The sequence below is a fragment of the Genypterus blacodes genome, unplaced genomic scaffold (assembly GCF_046128005.1).
Source record: "Genypterus blacodes isolate CSIRO-AG114 ecotype Tasmania unplaced genomic scaffold, CSIRO-AGI_Gbla_v1 ptg000152l_1, whole genome shotgun sequence".
Classification (NCBI taxonomy): Eukaryota; Metazoa; Chordata; class Actinopteri; order Ophidiiformes; family Ophidiidae; genus Genypterus; species Genypterus blacodes.
In genome coordinates, this window is record NW_027466954.1 from 110,470 (window position 1) to 130,764 (window position 20,295).

The 20,295-nt window shown below is 42.8% G+C and overlaps 2 protein-coding genes across 7 annotated transcripts in view; both read right to left on the reverse strand.

Annotated features, from left to right (window-relative positions):
• Positions 1–2,124, reverse strand: part of LOC143012594 (pyruvate carboxylase, mitochondrial-like) — a gene marked incomplete at its 3' end in the record, with an annotated part of 91,913 nt that extends 89,789 nt beyond the window's left edge. Inside the window, exon 1 of the mRNA XM_076165802.1 lies at positions 1,654–2,124. Within this exon, the coding sequence (XP_076021917.1) occupies positions 1,654–1,655 (2 nt within the window). The remainder of the gene's footprint in view (positions 1–1,653) is intronic.
• Positions 2,125–7,014: 4,890 nt separating this feature from the next.
• LOC143012689 (uncharacterized) lies at positions 7,015–19,352 on the reverse strand. 6 transcript variants are annotated; one of them, XM_076165959.1, is made up of 12 exons: positions 13,355–13,654; positions 11,067–12,166; positions 10,893–10,958; positions 10,572–10,813; positions 10,268–10,479; positions 10,026–10,171; positions 9,457–9,560; positions 9,232–9,292; positions 8,819–8,907; positions 8,553–8,675; positions 7,816–7,916; positions 7,015–7,725 (listed from the first exon to the last, which is right to left on the reverse strand). In XM_076165959.1, exons 1-12 carry the CDS (start codon positions 13,633–13,635, stop codon positions 7,203–7,205), a joined length of 3,048 nt encoding a protein of 1,015 aa, XP_076022074.1. In that variant the 5' UTR covers positions 13,636–13,654; the 3' UTR covers positions 7,015–7,202. The 6 variants fall into 6 exon arrangements, with proteins under 6 accessions (XP_076022074.1, XP_076022076.1, XP_076022072.1 ...); XM_076165961.1 differs by lacking the exon at positions 13,355–13,654 and adding an exon at positions 19,273–19,352 and having other exon boundaries at positions 10,893–12,166; XM_076165957.1 differs by having other exon boundaries at positions 10,893–12,166; positions 13,355–13,652.
• Between the last annotated feature and the right edge of the window lie 943 nt (positions 19,353–20,295).

Sequence of the window (20,295 nt, forward strand, 5' to 3'; positions counted from 1 at the left end):
CATGCTGTATGCTCAACACAATGTACCTTCATGGGAAAATGTACTAACTCTGAGACCTACAGTAGATACACAGGTGAGCTCAAACTCTTCAATGGTGCAAAGAGAACATTTGGAGCAGCTTTACTTTCTGTTTGATCTTTCCATTACAACAGCTGAGATGAGGCCGTCTGTCTGATTGCTGCTTCTGGTCTCAGAAATTAATTTCCTTTCCCAGAAATTCATGGGATTCTAAAGAGTGTTAGAGAGAGATGCCAAGAGAGTTTGTATCATCTGTAAAGGTAACCGAGTGTTGGTGGCTGGTTTGGGATTCTTTAAAGATGAGTCCAAGCTCATGCAAAGGGAGCAAGGAAGCATCTGCATCACTGATAAGAAAATATAGTATGTGTCCTAGTTGCTCAACCATTTCCAACCATTTACTTCTCTTTATTACTGTACATCTCAAACTGGGCCCCTGAGTTCAGGGATAGGACAGCAGACTCTACTCCAACTGTTTGGAACAGAGTAAAGGTTGCTTCAGGATAAATAATATAGTTTGCGCAGGAAAATGATTCTTACCAAACACATACATATGTTAGCTTAGGAAAGTTTAAAGGTGAAAGAGCAGAGATAACGATTCTGCAACACAGAATCAATGGGGGGGAATCAGGCCGGTGATAACGTGCAGACACACACCTGCCTTTGATGTGAGGCATAAAAGAACACAAGCCTACAATGCAAGATAAAAGATGTTTTCCCATACATATGCACAGGTTAAGAACTAGGCCCTGCTCAATTGCTGCAGTGCTTTTCACCCTTTATATCATCAGTTGTTAAAAGCCAGAACACCCCAAATTAAACTCTGTCTTATAGAGCATCGCATCACATCCCATTACACCCTGCAGATTTGAAGTGGTCCCTTGGGATTGTAGCACAACATGAGACCAGGCACAATAACACATCAACAAATAAGACCGGAAACAAGAAACCAGCACAAACTTGTAGCTGTAAAGATGCTGATTCAGCAAAATAACACAGATTTGCCAGATTTTCTGTATATTATTTAAAAAGATCCAGAGGGGGGGACAATGTGTGTAAAAGCACCTTGCAACCAATTTTGCACAACAACAACCTGATTTCACGGCAATGGTAGTAAAACTCTGACAGCAACACTGTGGAGCTTTGGAGTCAGTATGAGTGACCTCCACTTTATTTTGAAGGGCCACAGAGCTGATGTTGGAATTCATTCAGACTTTACTTAAGTTAACTTTAGTTTAACCAACCAGCTTCTTTACACATAATAAATTTAACACCCCTAATTTAAGGACTTTGCACAACAAACTCTGACTCCTAGGGGGGCTCGGGCCTCATTTTGGGAAACCACAGCGGAGGTCACATGTAAACTCTCAAATTCAACTTTAGTTCAGTTTAACAGAGCCTGACAGAGCTTTCACCAGATTCAAGCCTCCAACACAGAGCTCATTTTGTTGTCTCACACATACAAGTTAGCAACTGTTAGCAACACACACCCACAGAGCCAACAGCTTTCACCACGTTGACATGCAGCAACTCAGGACGCTCAGACAGAACAACTCAATGCTTTACTACACGCATACACACGAGCGCGCGCACACGCACATCTTATTTATACACACACACACACCCGTAGGTACTCACATGTTGGTGCTGTTTCTGTAAATGAAGTGAATCCGCTGTCAAGTAACCGGACGCCAAATGTAAACAGTCGACTGTCACAAACTGTGTGTTTGTTTCCTAACCTATTTCACACAAACATACACACACCGAGACAGACTGACACGCGCACACACACACTCAACAACACGGGAGAGGATGGGAGAGTGAATGAGGGGTTTATATAGTCGTGCCCCGCTCGCGCATACACACACTTCTTGCACACGCACGAGGAGCGACTTCGGGACGTCGACACGCACGCTGTCACACACACACACGCAGACTTGCTCAGCCTCTCATATGCCAGAAAGCGGCAGCGACTCTGAAGCTAGGTGCTAACTATCTACGGCGGCTAAGTTAGCTAGCAGCTGGCACCGTCCGTCTCCGTCTAGCGGGTAAATGAGTCTGCTACTGCGCGAGCCTCCTTAATCTCTCTCGCTCGTTCTCTCTCTGTCGTCTCGCTCTCTCTCTAAACTCTAATCCCTCTCTCTCTCTTTGACATGACGCAATAGGACGCGCCTCCATCTCCTCTCCGCCAATCACAGCAGAGCGCATGACAGGACGCGGTACACTTTAAAGAGAATTGGAATTGGGACTGAAATTAGATTTTTAAGGATTAATATGAGTCTGTCTGGATTTCTATTGCATGTCATTCAATACAATTATGCACTTTGTATTATTTACTTTATTTATTTTATTGTATTTTATTGAGTGTTTTGACCTTTTCTTGAATGTGGTTAGGGTTCATTTCTTCACAGTAAAGGGCAGAAACAGTGTTATCGGTATGCACAGTATAAAGATTTGTACAAAGACGGTGAAACATTTCTAGATATAAGGCTCATCAGGGTGAAATAAAGATTGTTTCTGTCATAAACACATTCTCATACAGAGAACAAGTAATATAGTATCGTTCTTGTAACACACATCCCACAGGTTCCATTGGGATGAATTCAGTAGGAAGTGTTTTGTTTTGGGCAAAATAGATGTAAACATAAGCACAACATAAGCCTTTCTGAAAGACAAACGGTAACAGAAGTTCATTTGCAAAAACAGATTAGTCTGTTGATGTAATTGTACAATCCCAGTAATGTAAATAAAACTGAAGTTGGATGAAATTGAAAACTAACAATAGTTAAATAAGTTTAACATGTTTTTAAATGGAGATCTGTTTTTGCAACAAAAAGAAAACCTCTTTAAATGCAGAACTAGAGAGACTTGATGTACTGGAAGCAGACAGGAAAAGGGTAGAAAGGAGGCATTTGATTTCAGGTTCTTAAAATGGTTCTTTGTTGTCATTCTTTGTGAAGTGCACAATGGACACCCATTCCTTTTTCTCAAGGGAGCTACAAAACACACACACAGTCACTCTCAACTCCCTCTCACTCTTGTCTTTATGCTAATTTGACCTCGTTTCAGGGGGAAATATGTCATAAGGGTAATAAGAACTGTTAAAATTGTAATATTCCATTTATTTCCCACAATAAAATCTGAACAAAGCTGTACAGCAAGAAATCAGAGTATCAGGTTTGTGTTTATGTCGTATTCATGGCATTTCAGCTCCTTACCATGAGACAGATCACAAAAATAAATGATAAATCACATCAAAGATCCTGGTCTACAAATATAGTGACGTTGAGTCAGAAGTTTAGCAACACGCACCACGCAAATGCAGACCCAACAGGTCGACATTTACATGTTTGTTTCTCAATTTGTGTTTGTTCTCTTATCTGTTCCTGATAACAGAGTCTGTGTCAATGACATTCCAAAGAGGACATATTCAAACTCTGTCAGATTTACGCCTGGGAATGTGAATGTGCCAATCAATGATCAAAGAAATCAGACCTCACCAAATAAGGCGGTCAGCAACAACATTCTAAGATAAAATACAATCAATGCTACAGGAGGATCAACTTATTGGTTACAACCGATGACTCATAATTTGCCTGACCTTTGACCCATTTTTTGTTACTACACTCTCACTTTTCCTTGCTTGTCTTTGTGCTTGTTTCATTTATGGATTTCCAGTTTCCCTCACTCCTTATTTCTCAAATCCTCTCCGTGTGTCTGCAAGCAATCTCACCAAAGGGTGTGATTCATTTCATCCTTCTTTTGGTTCACATACACACTCATAAAAACATAAACTTCCCTCAGACAAGCTGTCTGTAAGTGTGTGAGATTGTGTTGAATAAGGTCAGCACTTATACTTCCAGATAACTTGAGCCAATGACTCAGTGTTCTCCTGCTTCTACAGCCCTCATAACTTACTTACACCACCTATTTTGAAAAGAAAAACCTTGAATATGAGCTTTGATTACAGCAAGCTGATATCAATATACAGAGAATGTCTGTGTATGAGACAGCATCTCTGTTCAAACTTCTGCAGACTGACATTGGAACAAATAGTAATATTAACATTAAATGGTAAAATTATGTCAAATTAGTACATTTTAACACATTATTAGTTTGAGAGAATTGTTCATTTAACAGTAGAACTCATTACTCCTTACTGAACAAAACTAAATATGTACATTTTAATCACACACACCCTGCTCATAACTAAATGAACACGTACAACAGACATGGACAAATGAGTTAACAACACATCTCTTACATTATTTGAAAATAATGGATATGAAAAAAATACATTAACATTTGTCTGGGTTGCCCCTGTAAGGAGTCACTACAGCAGATCCTCTGTTTCCGTCTCTTCCTGTCCACTGCATCTTCCTCTGTTGAGCCAATCACCTGCATGTTCTCCCTCATCACATCCATAATCCTCCTCTTCTCCTGGCACCTCCACCTTCAGCATCCTTCTTCCAATAAACCATCCAAATCCATAAACAAACTCGCCTCTGTACGCCGTCTAACCTTGGCTGTCCCTCTATTACACTCCTTTCTAATCGTGCCCATCCTCATCTCTGACAATGAAAATTTTGGCATCTTCCCTTTTGCCTCCTCTGCTCCGCCTCCTGTCTTCTCGTCAGTGCCACCTCCTCCAAACCACACAACATAGCCGCTCTCACCACCGTCTTGTAAACCTTCCCCTTCACCCTGCCTGCACCCTCTTCTTCGCCTATCTCCTGCAAACTCCGTCACATTGAACAGTTGACCCCAAGTATATAAACTCAACCCCCTCTGCCACCTTTCCTCCTTGCATCCTCACAACTCCTCTTCCCTCCAGTGCACACCTCCACCTCTCCAGGCTCTCCTCAACCTGATCCCTACCCTCGCTACAGCTCACAATGTCATCTGTGAACATCATAGTCCATGGCAACCACAGTATTTTATCATGAAATTCAAATTCTAGGTACTTTTCCCTCTTCACTCTGTCAAATGTCTGCTGCAAAAGAGCAATGAACAAATGAAAAATTCCTTAAAAATGTCATGTCTGTGCCAATCATTATATAACAGAGCCCAACTTCAAACTATGTCAATGGTAGTAGGTTTCAATCTATTCCCACTTATTTTGCAGAACACGGCAAAAGGAAATTCTCACTATTATCCTTCTGAGGAGGAGGAGGAAGAGGAAGAGGAGGAGGTAGCACCTTTGCATGGCCAGGTGACTTTGTTTAAACTAGTAGTTCCAAATGACTTCTGTTCTTAGACTTTCATAGTTGCTTAAGCGTGCAAACTGTCAAAGCGTTTTCCCTGTTGTAGCCCTGAAAGACAGCAAGTTTGAACTGTGAGAAATAAAGCTTCTTATCTGTTAACGTGAAGGTCATAATAGCTGTTTCAGTCCAGGCCCTGGGAATAATGTGGATATTATGGATACTGGATATTCCTGTTTACTGCACCATTATAATGGAAACTTAAGTTGGCTCGATAAGGGCATAAGACAAGACAATGAACACAGAAGAACACTGGAAACTCCTGCCATCAAATTCACCAGAGAAGTCCTGTTGAACTTGGTACAGTACAATTAAAAAGCTTAGTCCTAAAGTTGTGTAAGATTCAAAGGGTTGTTTTTTTATCTACTGGTCTAAAAGTAACCCAGGAAGAAAGGAAATGTTGGAAATGAAAGAACGGGAGTGGGCCGGGGGTGAGGGTGAGGGTATCAGCTCAGTCAGCTGGCAAAAAAGCTGCTCAGTATGAATGCCAACTGCTCAGTAATGTCTCTGTCTATTCTGTCTTTGTACTCTCCTTCTCCCCCGTCCTATCTCTCTCTCTCTCTCTCTCTCTCTCTCTCTCTCTCTCTCTCTCTCTCTCTCTCTCTCTCTCTCTCTCTGAAAGGCCCACATTGAGGTCTTCAGAGTCTGGCAGTTCCTCTCATTTTCCTCAGTATTCCTCCTCCAATTAGGGGGTGAGAAATGCATACCAGCCGCACACCTTCACTGTTATATCAGAATGTTGAATATTATGGTAAGTTCAAACTCTTTGGATAGGAGGCTATTCACAAAAACAAAAAGAGGGAGCACAATTACCAAGTAGATATTGCACAGTAGTTCAGATGTGGTAATTCTAGTAACAGACAGTAGGGATTGGACTAAACGGGGGGAGGAGGAGTTTTAAAGGACAAGCCAATTTTATAGACCATTTTACGAGGGGAGCACACACACAGACACACACGCACACACACTTCTACACATACTTATAAACAGTAGTCACTCGTAAAAATCAAAATGAAGCACACACTCACTGGAAGACGTGACAGATAACTCACAAGGACATATTGTACAGTACTTGTACATGAACAGACAGACGTGCACACACAAATACAAACACTGTTATCGCAGTTGTAGCAACGTAAGTTAGAGGACCAAAGAATGATCACCACCTGCTCCAATGCATGAACGCTTGAGTTGTGAGATAAGATTACAACTGACCTTTATGTAAACACAACTTCATGGCTCCATATGTGATTTGTATCCAGATTCATTATCAACAATACTGAACCAAAACAGTCATTTGTTATTTTAAACACTGGATTAAACTCCTCCTAAGATTTAATCATGTTTCAGGCATAATCCATTATGAAAGAGCTTTAAATGCAAGATGTCAATACAAGGCCCATCATTGCATGTCACATCACACATGCATCTTTACATGTTTTTGTGTGTACATGTGTATTTCAGATCATACTATGCTCAGTCTGAATCTATCTGCCCCAGACACAGTTGCATGCGCACACAAAAGGCTGTGGTTAACCATCAATGGATCATCTCTGGGCTCACAGGTAGGCGCAGTCAGGGAGGAGATGGTCTACCAAAGTCAATATTAGTCCATTAAGTGTTATATCAAACCTTAGAATAAGCTGTGTGAGTGTGTGTGTAGGGTGTGTGTGTGTGTGAACATGTATGTGTTTTTAAGCCTACTTCACAAAAATGGAAAAAAAAAAAACAACCACAAAATTCTAAAACTTTATTCAAATACTGAACGCATAAGAAACATTTAAATACATTTAAGTACACAATTTACAAAACAAGTCAGAAAAAAACATTATATTATATTTTGTTTAAAAATACTCCCAAAATAGATCTTGAGGATCTTGATGCGACAGATAAACCTGAGTGGTCGTATTGTGGTCGAGTTAAATGCTACTGCCAGTTTATTGGGTCTTTCCCTGTTCCTGTCTCAGCTCCCAGAGATTCCTTCCCCTCCGGCTCACAGTAGAAGGTTGTGGGGTCATGGTTGTGTCCAAACAAGCTCCAGGACTGGTGGAAAGGTATAATGGAGGTGGGCTCCCTCTGACTTAGCCCAGAATCCCCAGAGTCAATGGGGATTGAGTTTGAATGAGCGTTGGCATTGCTGATTGCTATCACAGCACTGTGATCCAGGCTACTCGCATTATTGTGACGGAGTCCAGAGACGGCGTTAAGGACATTGTCTGCATTGACGTTATTTCTTGACGTTACATCCAGGCCACAGGAGGAGAAGATCGGAGTCAGAGCCTGGGGTGAGATCAGATTTCTGCCTGGGGTGGGAGCTTGTGTGGTGGGGAGGTTGAGGGACAAACGTTGCGTGAGGAGCTGCTGCTGCAGCCGCCTGTCTGCCCAGTCCTCCTGAGGCTGGCGATGGATCTTCATGTGAGCATTACGAGACTTGATCTTATAGAACATTCTTCATTAGGAGGAGAAAGAGAGAGAGAACAGGTTAGGGAAGTGATTAGAATAGAAACCATATGTTGGAGGCAGGACTAGTTCTACTCACTTGCCACACAGCTTGCAGGGGAAGAAGCTGGCCAATGCGGGTACATGAACCGCCTCCTGCTGTCCAAACTGTCTGTTCATTGGCTGAGACATGGGCGGCACCTGCAAAAATAGGACCAATCGTAAGCTTCCATTCTGTGAGAAACCTGCTCAACTGCGTTCCAAACCACAAAAAGATGGAATCCATTAAAATGAGTACACAACACTGCACAAAGTCTCTTCCCTAACAAGAAGACACAAAGGGTTCTGGGGGTGTTATAATATTATTAACCCTTGTTCTTTATATCCTTATACATAGAGAATGACACTGACAAGAGGCAGTGAACCAAAGAGTAAACATTAAAAAGGATGTAATGTGAGAGCAGGAAATGGCAGAAACAGAGTGATGTCATTGAGAGAAAGTTGCCCTCCGCATTTGGCTCAAACTTTTAGTACCAAGTACCACATGACCAACATATCCACCGACCAAATCACAGAAAAGCCTCATGGAGAGCAAAAGGCGAAGAAATTGTTTTGATTCTCCATAGAAATTCCCAGAGAATTTGATCTAGTGTGCCACCAGGGGGCGCTGCACTGACCCCAATCAAGATATGTGCCATAGTTTGGCAAGTACTTCCTTCCTGGGCCGTCTGTAATCAGAGTTTACATCATTTAACTAGCTGGGAAAGCCGGCCTCAGTGCCATGTCCTTGAGCAAGGCAGCCATAAATCACTGACTGCTTCAAAGTTAATTTCTTACATTCTTCTGCTGCTCCAACCGTCTGTCTCTGTCCTCCTCCTCCTTTTGTTTTTTCTGCATGTCTTGGAGCTTCTTACTAAGGTAGTAAAACTCAACACACTGGCACACAGTCTTTGTCCTGACCTGTACACACACGCACACACACACATACACACACACAGGATTTTGGAGAAATAGTAAAAAGCCAGTAGAGTGAAGTGCAGGACCACTGAAGATGAGTGCTTGACTTCATATACTTTGTAGACTCCATAAGGTGTATTTTTTACCTTTTTCTGTATGAGTGAAAAGTATTTCCCATGAGTCCTCAGAGCTGCACTGAAGAGGCTCCTCTCGCTGTCTGTCCACACATCACTACCTGTGGAGCGAGAAACAGGCAGACCCATATTGCTGAACACATGGAAATGTTAAATGCAAAGACTGAAATTACACGAGATACATTTCCCCCCTGAGCTCCTAAAGGCCCTGCTGGGATTTGAACACTGGGTCTCTTTGTGGCCTTTTAACCAACTAGGCCACAGACCCTAAAAAAAGCTTTCTGGCTTGTTCAGGTGAAACAATCAAGAAAATCTGTGCACATGCGGCGGTCCAGAGGAAAGGAAAAACATTAGTGTGAATTTTCTGTGGGAGTTACGTAAGGGTAAGTAAGTAATTATATGGAGGTGAAGGATGGAAGGTTTACCAGAATAGTGGTAGTCTGGAGTCGGCGAGGGTTGTGAGAACAGCAGCATCTCCAGAGCAGCCTGCACAGGACAGGAGGGGGGGAGGAAGCAAAGCGGACAAAGAGAGGAGAGGAGGCATGCAATGATTCTGTGGGGAAATCGCTCAATACCAATGGGTGAGAAAATGATGGAATAAAAACGTAAATAAAGAAGAGGAAAAAAGTCCAGATGGGAAGATTCCTCACCATGAAGTTGCCTTTGCAGTGGTGGAGGCAGTGCAAAGCCAGCTCTGTGTTATTGCCTCCTCCTGGTAGACAGCTAGAACTACACATCATCAACAGCTTCTCCACTGTGTGTCAACATAGAGAACACAACAATACAAGTCAAAACTACACTTGACTTTCTTCTTATTCCCCCACCAAGGATTTCTCCATCACACAGGGCTACAAAAATCCAATCGAATATGTATGTGTGTCACCTTGGGGCCCTTGGGTGCTTCTGACCCTAGACTTCCTCACCTTCAATGTAAACGTTCAATTTGTCTTACTGACCGTCCTGTCACGTACTCCCCCTGACCTTTCACCTCAACCCTACACATCACCCCTACTGTTCTAGGGTGTTCTGTACTGTGTGTGTCAACCATGATGTCATTCTTGATTCTCAGGGTAGGGTTTGTGTCAATGATGTCATCAACAACTGTGACAACATTCATGATCGGCCCTGGACAAAGTTTGGAGGAATGGCATTGTGTTGAAACACACACACACACACACACACACACTTTGTTTGGGGATAGCTTTGCAAAGCCTCTGACCTTGGTCTTGTAAGTTGGGACTTTTATTCAGCTCATCCCATGGTTTCCATAGCAACTGTTCTTTTGGTGACTCTCCATCTGCTCCTTCCCTCTCCAGGAGGCAAGGGGGAACTTCCGCCTGGAAATCATGACCCACGTTGATACACCTGGAGAACAGAAAACATACTTAGTTACACCATGTAAAGATGATGGCATGGCTTTGGAGGATCCTTTTGTTGCAGTGAGGAAGATTGGAGGAGAACCGTTTCACTAACGCTGCTTCATCGCCTGCTTCATCTCCACCCGATGTCCATTCTTCTCTGTGACCGGCAGACAACAGGGAGGAGTAGAGCCCCGCCCCCTTGCGGACCGGGTTGAGGAGAGGATGAGGAGTGTACTGGCTCCACCGCTGATCCCTGCCAGAGTGAAGGATGCTGGGGAATGGAGTGCCAGTGTAGATCGGCGAGGCTTGGTGCTGTAAGAATAATGGTTAATAAACATTTTAGCAACCAAAAACTGGATGGCACCTTAATATCTTTATCACAAAATAAGGCAGCCGTGTCGTACCTGTGGCTGTGACTGGATGAGGCTGGGGGGTCCATTCTTCACTTTCTGGGATGCCACACGTGGAGCGCTTTGATCCATTACATCATAATGTTGGCCAGAGGGCTGAGATGGACAAACTGGGAGGTGAAGGGATGAGGAATGGAGTGATGTATTCTTAGGGGCTCTTAATGTATTTAGGGGTGAACGATGGGATGAGGACGCGATGAATGATGATTCTGGAGACTGGAGGATGTTTTGTGGACCTGAAAAGTAAAATCAGCAATGAGAAGAAGTATTTCTACCTTTATTTGATTTGTTTTGTTTCCCACACAAATACCCTACCTGTAATGTTGCTGTAGTCAGCACCATGGGAACTTTGTGAGTTGCTCTCATTGCTACTGGGATCACCTGACAACGGCGGAAAACAGGTAGTCAGCAGTGGAAGCTTCCATATCACCCCAGAGGGATGGACAGATGGCACAGCCTGAGGAAGGGATGGGAAAAACTGGAGCATACCAAGCGGTTCTCCCCCCTGAGAAACCAAATGTGTAGTTCCTCCAAATGCACTGGGAGAGTCCATTTTGGAGGGAGAGTGGAGAGAAGGAGGTAACGGTGTGGGAGGAGGACTTAGAACGGAGGACATGAGGTGAGATGCAGCCGGAGGAGGAGAGGGAAATGAATCAAAAGCACAACTTTGTCTTGAGTTAACCAATCCTGGATTTTCCCGTTGTCCCACCCCATGTTCCCAAACCAGTCCAAAGGCATTCCCACCGGAATACATAGGGAATCCTCTCTTTCGGTGGGAGGGAAAAGCGTCAGAGAAGGAGTCCAGTTTCTGAGTGTACGTGCCACTGTTGAGGCCAAGAGGCTGGCACCCTGAAGCCAATGTGAGGAGGTCTGTCTCACCTCTCCACCTACTCTCCCCAACACCCGGAACCTGATTTGAGGGGGAAAAACTGAGCCAGGGCCCAGGCTCCATTCCTGCTGAGGGAGGTGGATCTTCACCTGAGCCACTGCTGGATCCAAAATCTTCTCCCTCTAAATAACCATTGTTCACTCTTGAATCTAGTCTACCGTGATCCACGCGTCTGCACACCTCTCTATTGTAGACCGGCTCCTCTCTGGCCTCACAGCTTAGGTGACCGTAACTATTGTAATTTGCTCTGGCTCTGCAACTGCCTGCATCGTCACTGCTGCAATTCCTGGAGTAGAAAACATCGTTCTCCCCATCTTCCCACACCTCTTCCTTTTTGCCAAACCAACTGTCAGCAAAATGCCCCCCTAAAGCACGCTCTCCATCAAGATGGCCTCCAAAACCTGCATTTCCATCATAGCCACTAATGTTTGTGAAATCTATATCACCGCCGCCGCCGCTCTCCCTCCTTCTCCCTGAAGAGGTGCTTGAAGTTGGGAAAGAGGTTGTGGATTCTTCCCCTTGTATTTCAAACTGCTCCAGGCCGTCGAGGGGAGACTGTGCAGACGGGTACCCTATTTCAGGGCTTTGAAGGCTGGGCAGGGGGAGGTGGCAGGAGGTGCGGTGGTGATGGTGGTGGAAGTTAGGGAAGGTGTGGGTAGAGGGACGCTCGTCCATAGCTTTGCACGTTTGGCTAGACAGCCTGTACAGAGAGAGAGAGAGAGAGAGAAAGACAAGGATGAAACACATGTAAAATGACCAAAAAGCTTAATAAAATGAAATTAAAATAAAATAAAATAACATAAAATAAAATAAAATAAAATAAAATAAAATAAAATAAAATAAAATAAAATAAAATAAAATAAAATAAAATAAAATAAAATAAAATAAAATAAAATAAAATAAAATAAAATTCATCTTAATAAGTTTCTAATACAAGCAGGCCTGAGCGTCGAGATCCTGAAGCAGTGACCTGCATCTGCTTCTTTCCTGCCACAGATAATGCTGACATGGCAAAAAAAACTCCAGAAGAGTAAAGTTGTAGAGTACAGCACAGCGTGTTTAAGGGCCCCACAGGCCGCATGAGGCATTCAACTGCACGCTGCACATTGGACCAGTACTGCAAACGCAAAATGTGTGTCGGCATTGGCTCGCACAAACACGCACAGAGTTATGCAGGTTGCCGCTCCAGAATCAAGTCAACAGTTACTTAACCTGTACAACAAAATCACTTTCTTTCCTATGTTAAAATGGTAAAATTACACAAAAGCTGTGTTCAAGGTGAACTTCAAGATGCTAACATTACATTCAAACGTCAGTCTTTCTTGTCTCTGTTTCTTGAGACCACACTCGCTCTAAATAGGCCAGTGAGTCAGAAAGAGAAAGATGAAGGAAATATGAAGAGACAATTCTACATGTTTGGAGTCTTTTTTTACCCGTCTTTGGCATCTATTTTCCTTTTTACATTGGTTCGTCCTTCCCTGTTCATGTTCTCTGCCTCTGGTTCTTCTCATTCTCTTCATCATTTGTTCTTTTTTTGGTTCCTATGCGCTCGGTTGGGCGGTTGTGAGTGTTTGATTATTTCCCCCTTTAAGATTTTCAGCTTCTCACAAAGTCCTTCCTCTCTCTCGCTCTCTTTCTCTCTGTCTCTCTCTCTCTCTCTCTCCCTCTCTCTCTCTCTCTCTCTCTCTCTCTCTCTCTCGATTGCAGATAACACACACTGTCTCTCACGCATACAGTGCCTCAAACATACTTGAAGTGTGCACAAAGTGGTTGCACACACACACACACACACACACACACACACACACACACACACACACACACACACACTCAGTTAGTCACTGTAGAACACGCACACATACTCTCACCCTGACTTTCACACTCACACACAGACACGGTTGCAGGTGTCAGAGGGGACCGGCGGGTAATGATGCCTCCGCCTCTCGTCGTCGTGGTAACCACATCCTGAGGAAACAAACGATGACGGATCTCCCTCCTTTCTGCTATCTTTATCTCTCTGCCCCCTCCTCCCTCTATCTGTCTCGCTTTCTGCCTCTTTGCCCTTCCTGATCTCTCTCTCGCTCTCTCTCTCTCCCTCTCTCTGCCCGCACCTAACTTTGTTTTCTCTTTCTCTATCCTGTCTTCTCCTCCCTTCGCGCTCGTTGGCATGTTTTGTATCTCTCCTCTCGTTTGATCTCTACTTTTCTGACTGCATATCTCGCCCTGCCTTCATTTCTGCTGCTCCGCCCCCTCTCAGTACTCCCCTCCTTTCATGTACTGAAGTTACTTCTGAGACAGAGAGAGAAAGAGAGAGAGAGAGAGAGAGAGAGAGAGAGAGAGAGAGAGAGAGGGAGAGAGAGAGCAAGAGAGAGAGAGAGAAAGAGAAAGAGAGAGAGAGAGAGGCAGAGAGGAGAGAGAGAGAGAGAGAGAGAGAGAGAGATAGAGCAAGAGAGAGAGAGAGAAAGAGGGAGAGAGAGGCAGAGAGGAGAGAGAGAGAGAGAGAGATAAGAGAGAGAGAGAGAGAGAGAGAGAGAGAGAGAGAGAAAGAGAGAGGGAAGCAAAGAAGTCAATCTAAACTTAATATACATTTAAGTCCTGTTTTCCAGTGTAAAGTTAATATCTCATAAAGGTGTGTGTGTGTCTGTGCGTGTGTGTGTGTGTGATTATCGTAGATGTTTACCAGATCAAGATTCTCCAGCTGAGTCAGCTGACAGGAAGTGAAAGAGAATGAAACAGGAAGGAAAAGGATGATAAATGATGAGGTTCAGGGAACCCTCTGAACACCCCACACACACACACACACACACACAGACACACACACACACACTTGTCTACCTCCCACACAGACACATACACACACCTTGGTTAAATGATATAACCTTAAAACACCTACTAACACACAGACACACACACGCACACACGCAAATGAACACACATAATGACAAAGTATATGAAAAACTGCAGCATCACTCTGCAGGTTTCTCTTTACATTAACGATCAGATTCAGATGAATGCAGTCGAGTCAAAAGTTCTATTCGTCTCTCCGAAATAAAAAACGTTCCCATAAAATGGAAACGTTGTCTATGTGGTATCATGAAACCAAACATCAACAACAGAGTTCATGCTTCTATGAATAAAGTTTAATTCTTCAACAATGTCATATTCTGGAAGTTTGGTTCCTTTGTGATTCATCTTGAATTTGCCAACATTACATTCATCACACTGCTTCTTCACATCACTGAGTCATTGATTAAAGACATATATAAGTGTAAAATTGTAGAAATAATGCATGAATGGACTGAAAAGTGAATAGTGTGTGTGTTAGTGTGTGTGTGTGTGTGTGTGTAGGTGGACATGCTAATGCTGAGGTCACTTGTACAGTACGACTGCATATCATAACTGGAAACCTCAGCATTACAATGTTTAATAGTCTGACACAGTAACCTCACTATTACCATACGGGATGATTAACAGTGGTTATGTAATTGATATCAGGTGGTTGATGTAAGGGTGAACATCACATTTAGCTTACGTTAATGTCGAACATATTCTAAACTAGTATTAACATTGTAGAGATAGTTGAATGGATGCTGGATGGAATTTATCACACCGCATCTGATCTCTGCTTTTAAATGTAAAATTAACCCTTTATGAACCCTTCATTTGTGAGAAATCAACACATTTAGTTTGTTTGGCCTTCTGCAGTTCAGACTGACAGGCAGCTTACTCACGTTAATCAGGTATTTCAGTTTTCAATGTTGGGATTCAGATTTCCTTTTTTAAATTAAATTAAATATGTCAATCAATTGCTTCTTTCCAGAAAAAAAATGATTCCACGAATGACTTGCGTGGGCCTCAAACTCCAACAAGCCCTCGCAAAAATCTGTCTGGTTTTGCTGAAATACGGTGTAAAAAAGGAGCAAAGTGCTATAATGATCATCAGACTTCATTGCTTCACTTCGAGTTCCTTCCTGGTCGGTAAAGTCAAATCTAAATCGTCTCCTCATCGTCCTTTCTAGCCAACAAACAAACATACAAACGTGAGTGAAGATGGATATGATATCAAAGGCTTCAGATGTCATTTTGCAGGCTCCGCTCTGAACTTTAATTCTGTAAATGAATGAATGATCTCCCTATAAAGTGGCATCATAATGTCTCCTGATTTAAACTAAACAATACTAACGCGTATCACACACCACATATTATCCTGCAAAGGCCAAGGGGCTGCCGTCTTCATGCAAAGGTCACAGAGGTCACAAAGGAGCGGTAAAGTCTTTCGGAAGTCATTTAAGTTTGTGTGTAGTTTGTCCATCTTTGTCTTCTGCATTCATTTGCTAAAACCTTGAGATAATGCCGATGAGATGAGTGTGAAAGAAAGAATGTGAGATGATGGAAGAAGAGTGATGAGGAGGAGTGAGCAGGGGGAGATGCTGCTCTCGTTTTCTGTCAAATTCTTTACAACAAAAAAACCCCACGGGAGCAGAGGAGGGGGAACGACAGACAGACGCACCTTCGGACTTTTTTTCTGCCAATTTCTCTATTCGGCTCCGTCAGTGAGTAAAGAAACGGTGACGGGAGGAAACGGAGGAAGTAGAGCGGCTTCATATGAAGCGGCCTGATGAACACGGGAACGCGTCGTGTCATGGAACAGCACCGCTTGAAGAGTACGCTCGCAACTGTCCATCACTAAGGGATTTGTCGCTCAAGACGATGATATTGTTATCTCAACTTCTGATTCAAACACATAACCAGAGTATTCATAGATTTAGATGATTGTTTGTGATGTATGTTTGTGTGGCTTTGTAGGTTGAAATCAAACAAAGAGAAACTCCTTAATCTGCACCGTCTGTTGCACAGTTACAGAAACGAGGTACAGTCGAGAGTCTTAGTGTTGTAGAGTATCAGGATGAGCCTCTGGTACATTGATTTAATATTTAATATTTAAAACATATGGTCAATAGCTTTGACACAACCTTCATCCATTTGTAGGCAGTGAGTTTGGACAAATTAGACGGCAAATGAGCTCCATAGCATGAGAAGGGAACTTGATGGTTTTCTGGAGAATTGATCGGTGAAATACAAAGCAACAGGCCACAAGAGATTGAGGAGACACACACACACACACACACACATGCATGTCCGTCTTCATTCAAAACGCAGACCTGTGAATCCACTATAAAGTGCGCGGTGGTGGTCTGGTAAATGATTTCATATACTGGGTGATACTGGAGCATTTTTCCTATGACAAAGTCAAAAATGTTGTTCCAACTTATGCAGACACATGCAGAGCGCCAAAGTGATGCAAAGGGTTCCAAACTGCTCCAAACTGGGCCATTTTTATGTGGATTTTAGACCATTTATCTATCCGTCAGCTATTCAGCACCGTCGGACAGCAAATCAGAGCAAAGTCCTGATCTTCATATCTTCATACGCCAACAACTACGCTTCAACTTTAATGAATAAGCCGAGCTATTTATTCACAGTTATGAAATTCTATATTTGATTCAGACTGATTCTTACCGAGCACAGAGCTGCAGAACACAGTAAGATGATGGTGTCCAATATTTAAGTAAAATTTCTACTATCACATCATCGCATTACAACTAAATAAGGCATTTGACTTCACAAAGCCAAAGCACAGTTTCTTTCAGTGTATTTAAGTAAAGGTCACAAGGGTCCCAGAGAGCAAATGCGTGCAGGTTTAGTGTAAACCACGTCATTTACGTTGCTTTTCACACTAATGTTGAGTTTGGAGACGCAGGTTATGACACACAAACGCACAACGCATACAGAGCTGAACAACGTCGTTATAACTATCAGGGGAGATTTCTGAAAATTGTACCAAATGAAATTTACTCCCAATTTCTTTTGCAAGTGGAGTGAAGGATTTGTTTATAATGTTATCAACATACAAACTCTAACTTACTCAGTAAAAATATGAGCTGAAATAAAGATTCTCAGGTAGAAGAAGAATACAGCCGTGTCATTAAAAGGTCAACGCCAGGCTGGAAACTGCATGCAGATGCTTCAATGCAATGCGATGATGATGAAATGATGAAAAGACCTGCTTCCAACACGTTTGCAGCTTATGAATGTAAAATCTATTCATCAGTGCAGCTGTCCATCAGTGGCAGAAGCAGCTTGCTATTTAAACTCTTCACCATTGTAATAACTCCAATTCCTGCTGTAAGTGAAGGTGATGATGTAAGTTTAAAGCATTTTTCGTGCTCTGTTAATACATAGAATGTCAAACGGCCCTAATGAAGGGAACTAGTGAAGCTGTTTTGTCACAGTTTCCCCTATTTATTGTTATTGATTTCAACCACATGCGCTGATTGGTTTGTCTTTATTATTGGGATTCAGATCCAGGAGGAGAGCCAAGAATTTTAGAAAATGATTTAGGAAGTTTTTCTTGTTTTGTAAATTTCATCCAAAGTGATGCAACAATCTCAATGAAAAAAGACAAATCTGACAAACAAGTACATCTTTACCTCAGGGTCATGAGGTGAGTTTGGCCTCCGCATACGGAATAATGCTGCTTGTGCATGACGCAGAGTAACGCATTGCTTCATTTGAAGCTGAGATGATGCTGATTCAGACGCACGCAAATGAAGATCAACCCAGAAATATGTTTGTTCTCTCCCTTCAAGATATCAAGATACATTTTGCCAAACGAAGATGAATCAGAAAACGATGAAAGGCCACCGTGACGCTGCACTGGATCGCCTCATCGAACAGCCAGAAGACTGCAGCGATTATAAACAGAAATATCAAGAAAATGCTTTGTAAAAAATTGAAGCCATACAATACAACACAACTGCATATAAACTAAATAAAGAACCTATGTTTCAGTGTTCTAGGTTCATTGAAACTGTGGATTGAAACATTAAATGGCGACTAAAGTACAAACCTTTCTCTCGCAGATATACATTAGAGAGACATTGATTGCCTATTATTGCACGTCCACATTGACCTAAAGCCATACAAGGATGTAAACAAAGAACAGAATATGCACATCACTTATTTCATGTTTCCCAACCATGGATTTTCATTTCAAGCAAGAAATCTCACACACATACACGGAAAGATTGAAACCAGAAACCGAAGCAACTAGGATGAACTGCGATGGATTGCATGCAAAAGTGTGTGTGAATACTTTGTATTTAAGCGGTTTGCTATCTTACGTCACTGTTCTCTATAGATATCTTTGGTGCAGACGCATAAATAAGTTGTTGCTCTCATTCTGACTCCAGATGTCAAAGGAGGTCACCGTCGCGTCGAGGGAGCACAGAAATGGCGACGGATCCCAAATCGATTTACAATTTTGACTTAACAAGGTGTGACTCGTCCTGTCCTTTGGGTGTGGGGGAGGAATTTGGATCTGCAGCTTAGAGAGACAAACATTTAGGGGGCGCTTGTTTAGTGTAAAAGCGGCCAGGGTGCAGGTAACAACAGTAGTGTTCACACTCACAAGTCATTCAGAATGAGTGAATCAAATCTCATGGATAAGGGTTCAGATCTCCTTAAGGGTGCACGTCTGTACGTCTCCTGATTCCTGGTTTAAGGGGGATCAGGGATTAAGTGCATCCAGGTAAAGTAAACAAAGTTAAGTTCCATTGAGTGACTGTGATGCAGCCGTGACACCAGCCAGAGATGAACGGGACTCAAAGGGGTCATGTGTCTGTTTGCCTGCTAATGTTGCCAACCAGGGTTAAGTTGCACTAGGCAAGGTTGTAGGTTTGAAATCTTCCTCCTGAGTGTAAGCTTTAATGGAGACACTGAGAGTAAAGTGAAATGTGTTCTTACCTGTTAAGTTGCCATTTGCAAGGAGCGATGTGTCAGTGGAAGTCAAAGTCATGTGTGTGTGTAGACTGCTTGTAGACATGTGTGGAAGAAAGAGGGAGGGGAGAGAGAGCGAGAGAGAGAGAGAGAGCGAGAGAGCGAGAGAGCGAGCTACAGGGTAGGGAGGGAGAGAGAGAGAAAGAGATTGACGATCTGTGCTGTTCTTACAGTCATTGCGATACAGGATTTCATACACTTGTGTGTGTGTGTGTGTGTGTATGTGTGTGTGTCTGTGTGTGCCTCTTTAGCATACATGAGCATGATCTCAAAGGCTGTGTCATAGTGATGCTGGAAACAAGTCGACATAGGCGGGGAGAGAAAACAGTGTGTGGCTTTGACTGCACACACACACACACACACACACACGCACACACACACACACACACACACACACACACACACACACACATTTTCAGTTTGAGTGGGTGGATTTTCATCTCCCTCATTCCTCCTTTTTTCTTATGGTCTCTTTCAGCCTATTTGATTACAAAGGGCAGCACACACTTCTCTCTCTCTCTCTCACACACACACTCACACACTTATTTGTGTGCTTATCATGGCGCTCCACAACTGGAGCTGCAGTGCCCTTGAGCAAGGCCGTGAATGCACTCCTCTGCTCATTTGCCCAGAAGTTCAAGAAAGCAATGGCAGAACAACACTCATTAAGTCTGATTGTGTAAACCTGAGTAAAGTGACACAAATGTTTGAATGCAACAAACAAGAGAATTGATTGGTTTGTGCGTGAAATGGTTTTAAAGATGCAGTGACACATTTTACAATATCTTCACGTACTTTACCTTTATGTCCTCAAATCAGATTTTACCCTCTGATGTCAGGCGCTGGAGCAAATCCCTTTGACTACACATTAGAGTAATACCTGTGTGTGTGTGTGTGTGTGTGTGTGTGTGTATGTTCTCCTTCAAAGCTTTGTAAAGGTCATGTAGTTTCATGTGATGTAAAGGCTGTATGTGTGTGTCACAGTAAGAC

Excerpts from the sequence above, each read along its gene's own strand:
- LOC143012689 (XM_076165957.1), bottom strand. The coding sequence starts at position 13,635 with ATGCCAACGAGCGCGAAGGGAGGAGAAGACAGGATAGAGAAAGAGAAA. Across the intron at positions 12,167-13,354 it reads ACACCTGCAACCGTGTCTGT|GCTGTCTAGCCAAACGTGCA; the intron begins GTGTGAGTGTGA and ends CTCTCTGTACAG. Across the intron at positions 10,814-10,892 it reads TGACTACAGCAACATTACAG|GTCCACAAAACATCCTCCAG; the intron begins GTAGGGTATTTG and ends TTTACTTTTCAG.